The following is an 18,479-nucleotide window of genomic DNA, read 5'->3' as shown; positions in this document are numbered from 1 at the left end:
TATTACTTTTTTTTAATTGATTGGGGGTTCGGGAAGGCTTTCTTTATTTTAATTTGTTTTCATTGTGTAAAATGTTCAGTTTGATTAGTTTCACGATTTATTTCCGTAATCTGTCAGGAGGAAAATTTTTAGATATGCAGCTATTACAGCACAAATCCAATGCGGCATCTCAGCCTCACTAAGTACGACCAAACTGCCAAAGACTTAAACAAGACACAGCACTGTGCAAAAGACTTGAGTCAACCCTTGCTTTCTTTATATTTTGCTTTTAAGCAGCCAAACTTCTTGATCTCTGTTCTTGAGGCTTTCTGAAGGTCTTTCAGTTTTTATTTACACCTCAGGAATGCATCTGGCTCTTCAGTTCATACACCTACTGGTCAGTCTTATCAGAAATCTTTTTCACTGGAAGGATGTCTGTCAAGAAGATCCATTTTCCTAGCAAAGTATAAAGGATATCTCAAGACGTTTGCACTATATTGTAGCGTTTTCTGATTATTTGTTATTTAGTTTACACACAGTAAGTTTTTACTGTCGTTATAGTTTACTAATGTTGACACTTTGACAACATATATTATATTATAATAAAAATGTATATACGCATTCCTTCTATTAAATATTTTCTTCTGTAAAGTTCAATAAATCCAAATATTTGTTAGATTCGGGGCATAAGTTCAAAACGCTGTTTATTCTTCCACCAGTAGGCGGCAGTGTTGTCGTGCAGCGTGTCTTCTTCTTCTTCATCGCCGTCGCTCCTTTAATGACGTCGTAAGTGCGCGAGTCAAACGTAATTGTTACCACAGCGGCCTGTGTGTGTTTTCACTCGATCGCTGCAATTTTTCTCTTTGGTGGAGGATTTGTCTCTACAGTCCATCACCATCATGAAACTAGTCAGGTAAGCGGAGTCTGGAATGCGCCATTTAACGAACGAGTGAACGTGGGATGATGAAGTGAAGGCGCTGCGGCTGGATGGGTTTAGATGGAAAGCGGAGAAGAGGAGGATAAGATATGAGCGGGAAGCGTCGGTCCGAATGAATGGAGGCTCTCCGGAGTTAGAATGATCGCATTCACAGTTAAACTACACCTGTAGTGTTAACTCTGATGCTCGGTAGTTGGAATTAGCTGCATGCATCGACGATTTTTAAACGTACTTTGGTTCGTGGACGTTAGCAGACTCGTAGGTCCGGCCTCGGTTAAGCTGCTACTCAGCGAACGCAATAAACGTAGCCTAAATGTGTAGTAGCAGGAGCATAAAGCTAGTCCTGTATTTATTTTAGTTATGGCGGTTAACTCTGGAGGGTTTCAGCGGGTTTTCATAAGGTCGTCTCACTCCGGGGGTGGTTTTGTTTTGCAGGTGAAAGCTATGCAGCTAGTAGCTAGCTTGAGGCTAGTTTTTGGTTCATTTCCAGGCTGAACTCAAACATAGATGTTCATCTTCTTCCACGATGCCCACAGGTTTTTAATGAAGCTCAGCCACGAGACTGTTACCATCGAGCTGAAGAACGGCACTCAGGTCCACGGCACCATCACAGGTAAGACTCAGCTGGAGGTGATTTATTAAACAGGTGTTGGGCTCACCTCCTTACTGCTTTCATTAGTTGTGCTGCCACTCTAAGCCAATTAATTCCACTAACAATGCTGTAGTTCAGGCGTTTCAAAGTAATGCTCAGAATTTTAATGTAACGGTGGCCAGTAAGGCTCATTTTCAAGCCAGCACCCAATTCTTCCTAAAGCTAGCGTCCTGTGGAAATGCTGGGAAATGTTTATATACAGCTCACTTAAATATAAATATAAATATAAACGAAGTATGCATGTCCCAGGTTTGCAATTAATAATTTTAAAGATCAATAAACTGGTTTTAGCTGCAACTTTCCCAGCTCCCTCTGTTGGTAAATACAGTGAGCATCATAAAAAGTGAAGTTTGTTCCATAGTCTTCATATGCTTGTGTATTCCCTTTAATGTCCCAGTGATACTTCAGTGGTAAAGCACTATCAAGTCCTCCTGTGCATTGTACTTTTTCACTGCTGTTTTTTAATTTCTTAATAAAAGAATAATCATAGCATCAGTATAAGGATTTACAAATGTCAGTGAATTCCTGGAGGGAGATTGTAGAAATTATCAAAATGGAAGAGGGGGAATGGTCAAAGGAGGAAGTGGAAAAACACAGTAAAAAAAAAAAAAAAAAAAAAAACCTCAGTAAAGAGATGTAACCGAAGATATTTTATTTGTTTCTATCAGCTGGCAATGGGTATGAAACGTTGGGACATGACTGCACTGTAATTAACACATACTGCACCACACACAGCATAAATGTTGTAGGACCTAGAAAGATTTCCCGCAGAACTCTCAATCAGATAAAACAGTTAGCTTTTGGTTACTCAGTGTACTGTGTGACATCATGTCTATTAAATGTGCTCCAGTGCAGCCCTCCATAATCCAAACTGCACAGTGGTCAACATAGCTGATGCTGTGTGGGTTCGAACAGGGAAGGAAGTAACAGCGGCGTTCACCAGGAATGGGAGAAACACAACAAAGTAGTGATGTGCAAATGAAGCAGAGAACCAGTACTGACCCACTTGAAAGTGGGTTCATTCATTCAAAGCTTTGTTTCAGTGACATCTAGTGGTGGAATAGGAGTCAGCAAAACAATGTGTTGATAATCGTGCTGATTGTAAGGAGGGTTTGTGTGAATGATATAAATACAATTTTGCAAAGGCAGTCAGTTGATTCTGTAAACATATCTAATAGTTGGAAGAAGGCGTGCTCTGGGAAGCTCAGTGTGTGCTGGGATGGTAGGGTGTGAGATTATACTTTCCATAGTTTTGACACTTCAGGTGTGTCATAACTTCGCCCTTCTCCACGGTCGGCTGGTTGATCATCAGCACATGTGGCCCACAGACACCCTTCTTTGACACGTCCCCCATCTGACAAGACACTCTGCAGGTAGATGAGCTGTCCACGGAAAACCAACACACCACGTCTGAACCATAATTTCAGCATTAGTCTAAACCGTGTCAGTGATGAGTCTTCCCTTCTTCCTACACAACCACTGGATAAAAGACAGACTTTAGACAAGTGCTTGTATGATGTACAATGGTGAGGGACGTGAGAACGGCTGACAAAAAATGCAGTGCAGAACACAGAAAGTGGGCATCTGAGCTGAAAGACTTAAAACTGCATTTTTCTTTCTTTATCTGCTTGTCAGACCAACTGAGCAAAAAAATAAGGCAGCAGTTACATTGCAGGTAAAATAATAAAGGATGTTCATATAGTAGAGTTTAGTTGTAGTTGTCCACACTGGAGCACACAGGTGGAGGATGGAAGTCAGAACAGTCGGGAACAGATGTTTCTACACTCATTTGGACTCACTCAGTCTTACTTCCATCTACTGTATTCAGTTTTCAGATTTTTCTTTCCTTTCCGTAGGTGTCGACGTGAGCATGAACACCCACCTGAAGGCGGTGAAAATGACCCTGAAAAACCGGGAACCCACTCAGCTGGAGTCGCTGAGTATCCGTGGCAACAACATCCGCTATTTTATCCTGCCGGACAGCCTCCCGTTGGACACCTTGTTGGTCGACATCGAGCCAAAGATCAAGTCCAAGAAGCGAGAAGCAGGTGAGGAAGTGTTTGCTGTGCACCTGGCTCTTTTTGTTGTCTTTAAAGGCTTGTTTTTTGTACCCACAGGCTGGTTTATAAATGTCACTTCCCAACACTTTTTACATGCATGTGGACAAAGGGTCACACGGCACGTGAACCAGTATCTGTACGGCAGCTTTTCATGTCCTTTGGAAAAGTTAAATCTGGAAGCTTTGTGCAGAAAAGCAAACGAGGGCTGTGGGTGTGGGAGCGTAGCGGCCTTATGCACGATCGCTGTGTTTGATGTTTACAGTTCTTCCATACCGCTGCTGAAGCTGTGGTGTGTTTTTTTTGTTTGTTTGTTTTTCCCCCTGAGTTGTGTAAGCATATAGGAACACATTGTAGCTATTCATGCGCATCTAAAGTGTGAGCATAAATGAAAACAGTGCTGTGCTGACGTCACAGTTGGTGCGCGCAATGACTGGTACGTCTATCGTAACAATAACATAAAATGCCTCAGAAGCATTTCCACTGATGTCCTCTGTCACGTCTGAAGCTCTCACTCACCCACAACCTGTTTCCAGCAGGTTTTTAATTGCTCACAGCTCTTTCTGCGTCTTTTTAAAATCTGTTTAGTGCAAATTGTACTATCAGATTTTTTTTTTTTAGTCCCTCTGCCTGGTCTCTTCCACATCAACATGTGGTTAAACAGCCCACTTAGAAATCACTTGGGTGCTCAGGGTTGTTTCAGTGATCACATTTGTTCACTTCTGCAGTATTAAGTTTATATTTTCAGGGCCTGTGTTTTTAAAATTTGTATAGGAAGTTTTTCAGAGTTGATGCAGTTTTAAATTGTGGTATCTAAGTGATCTTTAACAGGGCTGTTTGTACTCAGGCCTGTTGTGCACTCTGTCCTGCTGTAGTTACGAGAGCATCAAGCCCAGAAAATGTCAGATACAGGCTGTTATACGGTCACCTTGAGAAATGGAAATTGATTTGTGCTGAGTTATCGCTAGTGTGAGTTTCAGCAGGGTTTGTGTGAGTTTGTCTTCACAGCATGAGATGACCAGACACAAAGTTGATACTGATAAACTTATAAAATTAGATTGGAGATATAAGGATGATGGATTTATTGGGGGTTAAACACCAAACACCGGTCAGTATGGCTGAGTTTATACTCACCACAGACATGTGGCCTTTATTCAGTCTCTAATATCTTCCATTTACCACACTAAACAACATACATGTGCATCTTTAAACATGTGACAGTTGCTACAGTGTTTAGTCGCAATGTGAGACCCTGAAATGATGCTGCTGCTCATAGAAATGTGTTTACACTTTCTTTTAAATATATTAAACATTACTAAAACCAGAAGTAAATCAGGATAAATGCTCAGATTTAAATTGAATAGGGTAGCACAGATTCGATTTTTAAGCTGCGCATAGAACAGCCTGCCTTATGTTTATAGTAACATAGCAACTCAACACATGTAGGTGAATGTTTGTGACAAATCTGTTGCTCTCCTCTCAGTGGCTGGACGGGGGCGAGGCAGAGGAAGAGGACGTGGCAGAGGAAGAGGAAGAGGACGGGGTGGACCAAGGAGATGATCCAAAGGCCTTAAAGCTGCATCTCACCATCCACTGTTTGTACAGGAATTTTTTTTTTTTTCCCCACAATTTGCTCAAAGGAAACAGTTTGTGAATTTCAGTGTGTTTTTCATTATTTTGTACATTAAAAATGTTCCTCATTAAGAGGATAAACTTGACTCCAGTGCATTATTACAATACCTGTGTGACAGGGGTTCAGGTTAAACTTTTTTTCTTTATTTACAAGGTTGAATAAAGTTTCTTTATACTGAAATTTGTTAATTTTCTGTTAAAGTCATGATCATTAATTTGAAGCACTCAAAACACAACAGGTTATGTTGTGGGAGGGGTCAAAATCTGAAGAATGTTATTATAAAATAGCACACAGTCTTACACTTTATGTCTAATTTATGTTAAATAAAAAAGGATCTAAAACTTTGATCTTCAGCTGCCAATACTAGAATAGAATAGAATTCGACTTTATTGTCATTGCACATGTCACAGGTACAAGGCAACGAAATGCAGTTTGCATCCATCCAGAAGTGCTTTAGCCATGATATAGATATGTTACAAATATATATTAGCAATAACATAGATATGTGAGTATATTACAGAAATGGGTCTATTATGGTATGACGTATGTTATGAATATGCTATAACTATAAGTATGTACAGGCAGTATTGAGTACAAGCTATGTACAGGCTATGAACAGGATATAAATATGAAAAACTACAGAATATGAAATTAAAAAAACTATACAGAAATATGAGATATACAGAAGTGTGAACTATGCAGGTTATAAACAGTTGTAGATTTAAAAATTGTCGTATTGTACAGAAAGATTATTTATACAGTAGTACAGTTAAGATAAGTGAGATATGTGGATAATTTCTACAGAGGCTATATAAAGTGCTAGTGGTTGTGAGTGGTGGTTCAGTCCATGTTATTGTGTGTATGAGGGTACAGTTCATTGTGTGTGTAGGTGGTAATAATAATTAAAGTAAAAATACATTTAGGTACACATATGGAGGCTAAGCTCTTAACATTAAGTAATATCAGCAAACATTTTGGGTTGGTGTCCGCAATTATTAATAAAATGGAAGTGAATTTTATTTAGTTTTAGAAATAAAAAACTAAAACCAAATTCCAAAGTACCTGAAGGTGCAATACTGCTGTTGGGCGCTAGGGTCGGTTCCACCGGAAAAGCACAAAATTCAAGGGAAGCATATTTCCAAGGCTGTATCCCAATTCAGGGTCTGCAGCCTTAAAGTACGCAGTCTCAACGATCCTCGAGGGCCGCGTACTCAAAGACCGCTAAGGCCGGAAGTGCGAGGCTTGTGAAATGTTGCGCTGCCCAGGTTGCCTAGCAACCATGATACTAACAGCTAGAAACGTTTCATACAGCTTTGTTTGACAGAGATGAAGGAGAAAATCATTTGTTCATTTGTTTGTTTGTTTCTACATGAGCTTTAATCATTCTCTGTAAGATTAAGCTCAGCTATTGAACGGCGTATATTTTAAAGTAAAGGCTTTAAAACCAAGTTAGTACAAACGTCACTAATGTCACATAACTTTGCCGACATGTGGCCAACAGTAATGTTTTAATGTTTTTAACATTTGCACATAAATAAGTGACATAATATTCAGTACTTACTTAAAATTTACTCTTCGGGCGCCCCTCATCCGCTGTTTTTTTTTTTCGGCAAAATTATCCACACCCACTGCCGCGCTATGCATTCTGGGATATGTTGGGCCACGAAGTCTACACGGCCACGTCCTTAAAATTCAGGGAAATGAAGGACGCATTTGAGGGCTGCATTTTGAGCAGCCTTTGAATTGGGACAGCCTTCGTCGCGTCGATGTGACGTAATCGGCCTTAAAATGCGGCCTTTAAGGCTGCAGACCCTGAATTGGGATACAGCCGATTCAGCACCTGGCTGACCTCCACACTAACCGGAAACACGTGACCTCCACAATAGCCGGAAACACGTAACTTCAGTTAAATCGACTTTGACAGCGAAAACTAAATTGCGTTTTTGTTACTATTGATGCTGCTGAGAAATAAAAATGGTTTTAAGTGGGGTTTTTTTTAACACTCTGAGTTTGTTCAAAAAAATTCACCATCCCCTAAATTGTTCGTGGCCAAAAGTGTACAGTGGTCCCTCGCTATAACGCGGCGCACCTTCCGCGACACTCGCTGTTTCGCTGATTTTTTTTTTTTTTTTTACAGTACATCGTGTTGTGCGTTCTGATTGCTGTAGACCATTGTCAATCAATCTAGTCCAGTGTCTCCTGTACAGGAACGGTCCCTAATAGGCCCACGGACCGGTACCGGTCCGTGAGTCCTTTGGTACCGTTCCGCGAGAGTTGAGGCTCCGGTGTGAAATGCATGGTTGTAGTTGTGTGTCTTATTTTGAAAGAACTACTTACGCGTTACCATAGCGACCAGAGAGCATTAAGAAGCAGAGAGGAGGATGTCACTGTCATTGTTGGCGCACAGCTCAAGTCACGTTTATTATTATATTTACAAAATACCACAGTTTCTTTTTTATTCTTTTGTTGTATTTATCCGCGACACCTTAAAGGCCATTCCCTGAAAATATTGTCTGACATTAAAGTGGTCCGTGGTGCAAAAAAGGTTGGGGACTGCTGCTGTACAGCACAGAATGCGTTTAGCTTGTCGAATTTACATAAATCTTCGATCGCTAGATCTGTATGATCTGAAGTGCTGTACTGTATGTTTCTCCCAAACAAACACAACAATGCCGACGAAACGTTTTGCACCCTCAAATGCACCTTTTGGTTTCATTCCATAATACTGGACTTATGTTTCTACGAAGGTTTGAACTCTAAGAGTGTTTGAACAAAAGAGAAAAGTGTGAAAATGTTCGTGCCTGTCTGAGAAAAGTGTATAAAGCATGTAGTGAGGGGTTTTACAGTCTTAACATCTATAATAATTGTAAAAAATAAAGTTGGCTACTTCATGGATTTCACCTACCGCGGGGTATTTTTAGAACGTAACTCCTGCGATAAACGAGGGACTGCTGTATTATTAATAGTAGAGTCTGGGACATCTAATTGATTAACATCAACATTGATTATTATGCACTGTTATTATACACTGATTATTATACACTGTTAAAAAATATAAAACTCTCTCTCTCAGCTTGTTTGTTGCCAAAAATGGCCACTTTTTGTGTATGTTCACAAAATGCTATAAAATGTATATTTCTTAAAACATTTATCTACTTTTACCGACGTGACTCTTTAAAATAGCACCAGTCCTTTTCATCAAAATCAAAATTGTATCTAAATTTTTTACTCTTTATAGCCAGTTAGGTTATATATTACCATTAACTTTTCAGATAAAACGGTTATAAAGTCCTAATGTTTTCATGAAACTTCCTTTTTTCCCCCATCTGAGCATCGGGGGAAAGGCTGTCTTGCAATTGTTGAGGTCACTAGTGTGCAGTGTTGGGTAAGTTACTTTAAATTAGTAACTTAGTTACATTACTAGTTACTTCTATCAAAAGTAACTCAGTTACTTCAAGTTACTCGTTACTTTCAGAGTAACTAGTTACTAGGGAAAGTAACTTTGATTTTACTCAGAATTCTCTTGTTAATGTGTTGCTTCCGTAACTGGATACCCAGCAAGAGTGCCAGTCTTCTAGCTTGCTTACTTGCCACAAGTGCACTGTGCCACCTACCAATAGAAAGGAAAAAATAATGTGCACATTTCCACGAGAGAAATCCCACACCTGATTCTATCCTAGCCTGCTTTTTACATCCAACACAAAAACTGCAGTCGTGGTGCTTTCAATTGTACTCAGAACTCGGAAATTCTGCCTTCTGAATAGGAAGATGTAGGTAACACCAGACTGCAGATGAGCTGCATACAGGGCTGGACTGGGACAAAAAAAATCGTCCTGGGCATTTTGACTAGAGACCGGCCCACCATTATAGGAAAAATCATAAAGCCTTTGAATGAAAATAAACGCTGTTGTGACAGTGATGTACACTGTTCTGATGGTATATATGTATCAATCTATCAATTGTTTGTTGCAAGACTCAGGTAATTATTTTTTTAAAAGTGAGACATTTTAAATGAGAATAAGAAAGTATTTCCTTGTGCCCCCCTTTCCCTTTTAATGCCCTACATGGACCCCTGGCAACACTTTGCTAGACCCGCCCCTGCACAGTTACCAGCTGTCAGCTACTTAGAAAAGGATCCTGGTGTTATTTGTCTCTCAGAAACAGTTCATCACTTCCCTTCAACTCATTCATGTTAACTAAAAGGTAAACCTGTTTCTCCATCACAGCTCTGATGATTCAGTAAGGACATCTCCTGGTTTCATCTTCATGTTTCCCTCTCATCACATAACCAAACCGATATCATGACCAGCAGGTTTACAGCTGTGGCTCCAGCCAACATCAGCTGATACTAGAAATTAATATTAAATAAATTCTAACAACAGCTGATCAAGCTTAAAAGTGCTGCTGTTGTTTACCGCGACATCCGCTGGTTTCCTCTTTCTGGCGCAAAGTGGGCGATAAATAAACAAGAGAGAAAAGCCGATCAGCTGATCATTGATCAGTTTCATGATTGAAGTAGAAACTGTTGTAATAGTAATTTTACAATGTATGTTGAAGGGATATCACTGCCCTCTGTTGGTGTGTCTGTGCATTACATGCAATAAAAGGTGTTCGTTAAAAACATCAGGTTATGGGCCCAGAGGTCGCCAAGGGAAGCTGCTAACACGTTTTCTTTTGGGAGTCATAAACAGAATTGTGGGATTCACAATGGAAGATAGACTGTTTATTGACAAGCTGAGCGGACCGGAGAATTGGGCAACGTGGAAATTTCAACTGGAGCACCTGTTGAAGGCAAAAGGACTGTGGGGTATGGTACAGGAGACGGAGCAGTTAGCTGCGGATGCTAATGTCCAAGCACGAGCTGAATTTGAACGGAAGAAAGAAAAGGCATTTTCAGTGCTGGTACTGAATGTAAGTACACCCCAATTGTACTTGATAACAAACTGTAAGACCCCCAAAGAAGCATGGGAGATGCTAAAAGCACAGTTTGAAAGAGATACTGTTGCTAACAAGCTATTTCTGAAGAAGAAGTACTTCCGGTGTGAAATGAAGGAAGGAGAACATCTCAATGATCATTTAAAGAGGATGAAGGAACTTACTGATCAGCTAGGGGCAATAGGTTCTGTAATTGAAGAGGAAGATCAAATTGTCACCCTTCTAGGTAGTTTGCCACCCAGCTATGCAACTGTTGTTACTGCTTTGGAGACAAAGATGGACAGTCTGACATTACAGTTTGTTCAACAAGCCTTGATAAATGAGGAACAAAAGCGAGTGCTTACTGACAACACCACTGTGTCCAGTAGTGTATCAGCGATGTCATCTCAGATGCATAGAAATGAACAGAGTGGATCAAAAACAGTGGGAGCAAACAGCTCCGACTCATGGAGATGTTACAAATGTGGGAAGGAAGGACATATCAAGCGTGATTGTCCAAGCATTAAAAAGAAATACAAGGCCCACAAGGCTAAAAGTGTGCTGTATAAGGACAAAGAGGACTCATATGAGGGAGCTTTTGTTGTAAATGAGTCATGTAAAAGTGATGCACAACAAGAAGAATGGTTAATTGATTCAGGAGCGTCAAAACACATGACATGGAATAAAGAAGCTCTACAGAACTACCAAGAGTTTTCAGAACCACAAACAGTAAAACTCGGTGATGGCAGAGTAGTTGAGGCTTTAGGTCTGGGCAACATAACAATGAAAATGTCATTCAGAGTTAGTAATGGAAAAGATGTCACGCTGTATGTTCCCAAATTATCAATGAACCTTTTCTCAGTGGGAGCTGCTGCCAAGAAGGGAAACACAGTGAAGTTCAAAAGGACTCATTGCTACATAAGAGGAAAGAATGGAGCTCTCCATGGAATGGGAACACAAAGATCTGACGGATTGTATCAGCTGGATATTGAGGGAAACTGCACAACCTGTCATGGAGCGTCAACTGCTTCAGTTCCAGCAAGTATGTGGCATCAGCGCCTAGGTCACACTACAAATCTGAAAAAAGTCAAAAACTTGGTAAAAGGAGCTAGCTTTACAAATGAAGAGGAGGACATTTTTTGTGAAGCTTGTGTTGAGGGCAAATTATCAAGAAAACCTTACAAATCAGTGGGAGAAATACGAACAAAACGCAAGTTGCAATTAGTGCATAGTGACGTTTGTGGTCCTTTTCAAACTGAGTCACTAGGAGGAAAAAAGTACTTTGTAACTTTCATTGATGACTATTCCAGATGTTGTAAAGTGTATTTCATAAGAGAAAAAACGGAAGTCCTGAGCAAGTTCAAAGAGTTTGAAAGAACCTTCTCAAATGAATGTGGACAGGGAGTAATAAGACTCAGAACTGACAATGGTGGGGAATACACATCTAAAGAGTTTCAAGAATATTTGAAAGCTCAAGGCATCCACCATGAAATGACTGTACCACACACACCACAGCAAAATGGTGTTGCAGAGAGAAAAAACAGAACTCTAGTGGAATCAGCTAGAAGCATGCTGTCACATGCAAAGTTGCCAAACACATTCTGGGCAGAAGCTGTTGCTACTGCAGCTTACATACAGAATAGGCTCCCAACATCTGCTTTAAAGAACGAAACACCCTATCAGAGATGGTATGAAAAAAAACCAGACATTAGCCATATGAAAGTATTTGGTTGTGTTGCTTATGCTCATGTTCCAGACACAGAGAGAAAGAAGCTGGACAAAAAGGCAGTGAAAGTTCATTTCCTGGGATATGCAACCAATGCAAAAGGCTACCGACTGTGGGATGAGGAAAAAGGAAAAATACTGATTCGACGAGATGTGGTCTTCAATGAAACAGAGTTTAAATGCAAACAAAGTGAAAAAGATCTCAGTTTGGGGAATGAGGTGACACTACACACGGGTGAAAGACAAACAAGTACTGAGGAGACTGTCGCCAGTGAGGCTGCAAAAGGAGATCAGCGGATCAGAAGACCTCCAAAGAGATGGATTTGAGGAGTTTGCTGATGCAGCTACAGTTGATCATTATGCAAACATCTGTTGTGTCACAGAACCAAATACACTGGAAGAGGCTATGTCAAGTCCAAATGCAAAGGAGTGGAAAGAAGCAGCTGATTTGGAATATGAGTCACTGCTAGAAAATGGCACATGGGATTTAGTGGATCTACCAAAGGATCGCAAAGCAGTTGGATCAAAGTGGGTCTTTAAAGTTAAGCATCACAGTGATGGACAAGTGGAAAGATACAAGTGCAGACTTGTTGCCAAAGGCTATTCACAGATTTATGGTGCAGACTATGATGAAACATTCTCTCCAGTTGTACGATTTGGTTCAATTCGTACATTGTTGTCATTTGCTGTGCAAAACAATCTAAATGTTCATCAAATGGATGTTGTGACTGCATTCTTGAATGGACACCTGGAAGAGGAAATCTACATGGAGCAGCCAGAGGGTTACATCAAACCTGGGCAGGAACATCTAGTGTGCAAACTAAACAAGTCAATATATGGACTGAAGCAGTCTCCACGTTGCTGGAGCAAAGCTTTTACAGAGTTCATGAAAAGTATTGGTTTTACACAGAGTACTTCAGATCAGTGTGTGTTTGTTAGAACAGGTCAGGAGTTGGAAATATTGGCTGTGTATGTTGATGATCTGATTTTGATTACAGAATCAGCAGAGAGCATGAAGACCTTAAAGGATACTCTGAAGAAACACTACAAAATGAAGGACATGGGTGAGCTATCCTACATTCTGGGCATCTCAGTGATCCAAGACAAGGACAAAAACCATGTTATACTTCATCAGAGACAGTATATTGAAAACATACTACAAAAGTATGGAATGGACAGTGCCAATCCAGTAGCAACTCCAGCTGACACAAATGTCAAATTAAGAATGAGTGATGATGTCAGTCAACCTGTAAACCCAAGCATGTATCAGTCAATGGTTGGAAGTTTATTGTATGCTACCATGGCCACACGACCAGATATTGCACAAGCAGTAAGTGTGGTGTCAAGGTTCAATGCAAACCCAAACACTACACACCTGACAGCTGTGAAAAGAATCCTGAGATATTTGAAAGGAACTCTAAACCTGGGGCTCAAATATCAAAGGACAGAAACAGGAACCTTGGTTAGGTATTCAGATGCTGATTGGGCAGGTGATCAGGACGATCGACGTTCTACAACTGGAAACATCTTTCTACTTGCAGGAGGTGCAGTCAGTTGGCATAGCAAGAAACAAGCAACAGTTGCACTTTCAACTGCAGAGGCTGAGTATATTGCTTTGAGCCAAGCTGCACAAGAAGGAGTTTGGTTAAGACGATTACTAACTGAGCTTGGAATGGAGACCACAGCAACAGTGATCCTGGAGGACAATCAAGGAGCAATTGCAATCGCAAAAAATCCAGTCGATCACGCAAGAACAAAGCACATAGACATTCGTTACCACTACATTTGTGAATGTGTGCAAAATGGACAAATCCAGCTGAAGTACTGCTGTACAGAAAACATGAAGGCTGACATGTTAACCAAACCACTGCCTAGACAAAAGTTTGAGTATCTCAGAGGGAAGATTGGACTGTGTTCAGTTTAAAAGGGTTATCATATGCTTAACATGCCTATACTATGCTTATGTTAAGATGGCGAGCATTTAACTGTAATGAAGAATAATAGTTTTGTCTAAGATGGACACAGTACATTTTTTGTGTGAGTTCAAAACAAAAGAGAAAATGTTTATTTTCTAGTAACACTGTGATATAGGTGCATAATGTTGGTTTTTTTTTGAAAGAAATAAGCAATGGCAGTCAAGTAAGTGAACTCCATGGTAAAATTAAGTGGGAGTGTTGTAATAGTAATTTTACAATGTATGTTGAAGGGATATTACTGCCCTCTGTTGGTGTGTCTGTGCATTACATGCAATAAAAGGTGTTCGTTAAAAACATCAGAAACAGGAGAGGGAGGGTGAGAGGATGAGAGGAGAAGAGGCAGCTGTGAAGCGTAAACAGAATAACTCCAGCTTTGTGTCTTTTTCATTGTAGCTGAAGTCCGGGACAAACTGTGTTCCTTTTCACCTCAATACGAAACCCGTAATATTTTCTCTGAATACGAGACGATTCCGTTTTTTACGGGACGGTTGGCAACTCTAATAATTAACCTTATGAACAAAATAAAGTTCAACATCAGTAACATAGCACCCACCCAGCTGTATAGAAACTCCGTCATGCTAGCTAGCACGCAGTACGAAAAAGTCAGCGTAACGAAAATAAACTCCACCTAAACTTGGTTCATATCTGACCCAGATGGACTGCAGGTTATAACTTCTTACCTGAAGTTCAGTTCACCTGACACTCTCGGACCAGCGGCCGCTTCAGGTCTCTCCTCTTGCCTCCCTTTTCCTTCATCCACCTGCTGGCTTCCACCACTTGCTAATGTTATTGAATCTGTGGAAGCTCCGCGATAGCCACCACACGAAGTAACGAATAACGAGCCTATCTAAATCCCAGTAACGAGTAACGCGTTCCCGGTTTTGGCATAATAACTAGTTACCGTGCTCGTTACCACAATAATAACATAGTTACTGTAACGCGTTACTTAATAACGCGTTAGTCCCAACACTGCTACTGTGCACCCCATTTCTTCCAGGATCACTCTCTTTATAGGTTTTAGTGGACTCCTAGTACTGTGAAGTGGTTTCATGGGACAAAGGCATTGTATTCCAAGATCTGGGAGATTGTAGAAATGAGCAGTGATGCCCTTCCTACCATCTTTCCAGAAAAATAAGTGATCTGGAAGCCGTTAGGCTTACTTACAGCAGCAGCACTTTCTGCACCTGCATAAACTCCAGGACACATTTACTAACAGTGTTTGTTGCTGTATGTGCTGCAGCTTTGAATTTTTTAATAATATATATTTTGTTAATATTTTGGCTATGGTGTCTTGTTATGAAATGTACAAGAGTAAAAGTGTTTTTAGCAAGTGCTTCAAAGCTAAGTTTGACTGGGAAAGTCAAAGCTCAATAGTCTGTATCAACAGAAATTCACTGCAGCCTATGTAATATTTGATGTGTCATAATTTATTCTACTCTATCTTGCAAATACATATTTGTGTGGCAATGTCATGCACAACACACACAACTATTAGATCCTTAAGATTAAACCTGTGTCATTCTTTTGGTCCACTGCAGTGTAGTAGTCAAAAAAAAGAATAAGTGAAGTGGCCACAAATGGCCAGGATAGAGCCCAGAGTGTTAATGTTTAAAATGTATAAAAATATTATTGATTACAATTCTTTACTGTTAATATCAACAATAAGCTTTTTATTTTGAAATTACAAGTATAAAAAAATGCTGTTACATTTACATTTAATGCTGTTACACTGTAATCCTTTATTATAAGTATGGACATAGAATCAAGTGAACAACATTTTGAAATAAGTTTAATTGGAATTTTGTACTATGCAAAAACAAAACAAAAAACAACAACAACGACATATTAAACAAACAAACACAGCCAGTGCCTTTATTTGTCCATTACATGTCAAACATAGCACTGACCCTTAGTCCCTGCTCATCAGCACATGCTTTCAAAAAGAGCTCCATGTCCTCTGCAAACTGAAAAACAAAGAGGAACAAGTCCCTTGCTCCAGTGTCTTCTTCCTCTGACATGTCTCTTAAGACCCTCTGCTGGTCCCCTTCATTTAAGGACAGATATTTTGGCATTGTTACGTGTCCACGGAAAAGTGCCTTATTTTGGACAACCCACTGCACAGCAGGACGCAGATCTTCAACAACTGCTGGCTCCTGTGTCAGGCAAATGGGGATAAAAACATAGTTATTTCTCTGTTGCAGAACAGTTTTTTAACAGTTATTCAAATGTCACTAACCATGTAATTACACTACTGTTTAAAGTGAATACTGACCTGACTGACTTCCTGGAACTTGCGCTTTTTCAGTCTGAAAATGGGCACGTGTTGTCCTTCAAGCACAGCTTTGGCTTCCTCTCTCCAGTGTGCAAATAGCTTGCAAGAGCTTAACAGAAAATTTTGATATTGTTAAGGTGTGTAAACTTTGACACAACATAGAACAGAAGTCAAAATATAAATACCTCCTGAGATCAAAGTTCTCCATCAACAGCAAGCACCACCATTTACGCAAGTAGGGCATGTCTGACTGTAAAATATTAATATGAAACATATTTAACAACTTTCAAAAGATTCAAGACTCCATTGCTGTCAAAGTAAATAGGATACTTACTATAGTATAGTCAAATGGTGCATCCAGTGCCACGTACAGAGCAGACTATTTGGAAGAAAAAATAAAAATGTCATTTTTTAGAAGCTTAAATTAGCTTCTGTATGAATCTCAAGAAGAGAAGAGAAAAATTACCATCAGCATGAAGATCCCACAGTCAACTCCATAGTCTTGGCTTGGAAAACCCTGTATTACATTGAAAATAAAGGCTCGTTAATAAAATCCCTTAAAAGAAGACTAGCGTAATTCATATTAATCACCATACACTTAAACTAGCACATACCTTCAAGTCAAAGCTCTTTTTTTCTGACCACTGCCCGGGAATGATCTTCACTGCAAGATTCCTTTTTTTTCAAGACAGTTACATTCACAAGTTAACAGACATCATCATGATGGGTGTGAAATGTTTATTGCTAATAGCACCAACTGTAACTACAGGCCTTATGAACACGACCTCAACAAAACAGCATAACAAAATGAAAAAGTACAGTCACATGCTCACAGTTGGTCAAAATAAAGCATTTTCAGCTTTAATTTAAGGTTGGCATATTTTATAAACTAATATTTAATGGTGTTTTATGTTAACCTAGAACATTTGAAGACCCTATTTATGTCTGAAACTCATCTAAAGACATGTCTGTGAAGGTTCTCAGTCATCCAGGTCATTGTAGTCAAAGGAGCTTGCAAAGAAAAGCGTCTGGACTTCTTTAAATTGCTTGAAGACGTTTCACCTCTCATCCGAGAAGCTTCTTCAGTTCTAAGGTCAAATGGTGGGGAGTCCCAGATTTAAACCTAGTGGGAGTATCCCCCCACAGAGGGACAAAAGGACCCCCTGATGATCCTCTAATTGCCTGAGCCAAGGTGTGAAACTGGGTGTGGGTCCCAATCAGCCAGGGTTTCGGGTGAGCTCTTTGTGAAACCTGGCCCCACCTTATCATGCGAATTCCTGAGGTCAGATGGCCCAGGATGTGAGTGGGCGTTAAGGCGTCTGGGGAGGGAACTCAAAACTGGATTATAGATGGCAGACAGTTGGTGTCGTAAACCACCGCCTCTGTTCAAAGATGGTCGCTCACAGTGGACATAAATGGCTTCTTTCACTCCTCTTTCAAACCATCTGTCCTCTCTGTCCAAAATGTCAACATTGGCATCCTCGAAAGAGTGTCCTTTGTCCTTTAGATGCAGATGGACTGCTGAGTCTTGTCCTGTGGAGGTGGCTCTTCTGTGTTGTGCCATGCGCTTGTGAAGTGGCTGTTTGGTCTCTCCAATGTAGAGGTCTGGGCATTCCTCGCTGCACTGTACAGAATACACCACATTGTTAAGTCTGTGTTTTGGAGTTTTGTCTTTCGGGTGAACCAGTTTTTGTCTGAGCGTGAAACACGCTCAGACAAAGAGAGAGAAACATATAAACACCACATACACATTTAAGTTAAGGTTTTAGCAGAAATAACAATTTACAGTTGGCATGTAATAGATTTGGGAAGAAAATTCTTGAAAAACCCCCCCAAATATTTTACAAGACACTTTAATTTGTGAGAAATGTTTCTATTGACATATAACAGTCAATTGAACAGGGTCTTAACTAAAATCTGGGCAATAAAAAAGCTGTACAGAATAGAAAAACGAATAGAAGTATTGATAAATATATAAATCTGTTTGTCTGTTTGTTGATGCTAACCAAAGGTGTCAAAAGTACACACGTTCCTTACTACAGTTTAGATACCTCTGTTTAAAAATAATCAAATAAAAGTAGAAGCATTGACTTGACTTTTTAGTCAAGTGGAAGTAAGAAGTACAGGGTCTAAAATATAATTTATGTACAAAATTTTGAAGTAATCTTGCATCCAAAGCACGCGTGCAGGGGGCTGATTTACAAATGTACGGATTACAAAGTACAGATACGCGTGCTAAAATGTGAGAAATAGAAGTATAAAGAAGTATACAGTAGGCACAAAAAAGTACAGCAGTAAAGTAAAGATACCAGAAAATTCTACTTAAGTACAGTA

At 39.9% G+C, this 18,479-nt stretch overlaps 2 protein-coding genes across 2 annotated transcripts; one reads left to right on the top strand and one right to left on the bottom strand.

Annotated features, from left to right (window-relative positions):
* Positions 1-760: 760 nt before the first annotated feature.
* Positions 761-5,343, top strand: snrpd1 (small nuclear ribonucleoprotein D1 polypeptide). Its single transcript, XM_084918609.1, has 4 exons — positions 761-892; positions 1,453-1,529; positions 3,425-3,616; positions 5,109-5,343. Exons 1-4 carry the CDS (start codon positions 879-881, stop codon positions 5,183-5,185), a joined length of 360 nt encoding a protein of 119 aa, XP_084774735.1. The 5' UTR covers positions 761-878; the 3' UTR covers positions 5,186-5,343.
* Positions 5,344-15,549: 10,206 nt separating this feature from the next.
* Positions 15,550-17,222, bottom strand: LOC146362858 (uncharacterized). The gene is made up of 6 exons (XM_084920020.1): positions 16,760-17,222; positions 16,612-16,662; positions 16,480-16,524; positions 16,331-16,395; positions 16,146-16,254; positions 15,550-16,026 (listed from the first exon to the last, which is right to left on the bottom strand). Exons 2-6 carry the CDS (start codon positions 16,618-16,620, stop codon positions 15,757-15,759), a joined length of 498 nt encoding a protein of 165 aa, XP_084776146.1. The 5' UTR covers positions 16,621-16,662; positions 16,760-17,222; the 3' UTR covers positions 15,550-15,756.
* Positions 17,223-18,479: the final 1,257 nt, after the last annotated feature.

The sequence above is a fragment of the Perissodus microlepis genome, chromosome 22 (assembly GCF_051167445.1).
Source record: "Perissodus microlepis isolate ML-2025 ecotype Zambia chromosome 22, ASM5116744v1, whole genome shotgun sequence".
NCBI lineage: Eukaryota > Metazoa > Chordata > Actinopteri > Cichliformes > Cichlidae > Perissodus > Perissodus microlepis.
This window is presented reverse-complemented; position numbering and strand designations above follow the sequence as displayed.

Excerpts from the sequence above, each read along its gene's own strand:
- snrpd1 (XM_084918609.1), top strand. Across the intron at positions 1,530-3,424 it reads GGTCCACGGCACCATCACAG|GTGTCGACGTGAGCATGAAC; the intron begins GTAAGACTCAGC and ends TCCTTTCCGTAG. Across the intron at positions 3,617-5,108 it reads GTCCAAGAAGCGAGAAGCAG|TGGCTGGACGGGGGCGAGGC; the intron begins GTGAGGAAGTGT and ends CTCTCCTCTCAG.
- LOC146362858 (XM_084920020.1), bottom strand. Across the intron at positions 16,396-16,479 it reads CACCATTTGACTATACTATA|TCAGACATGCCCTACTTGCG; the intron begins GTAAGTATCCTA and ends AATATTTTACAG. Across the intron at positions 16,027-16,145 it reads AGTTCCAGGAAGTCAGTCAG|GAGCCAGCAGTTGTTGAAGA; the intron begins GTCAGTATTCAC and ends TGCCTGACACAG.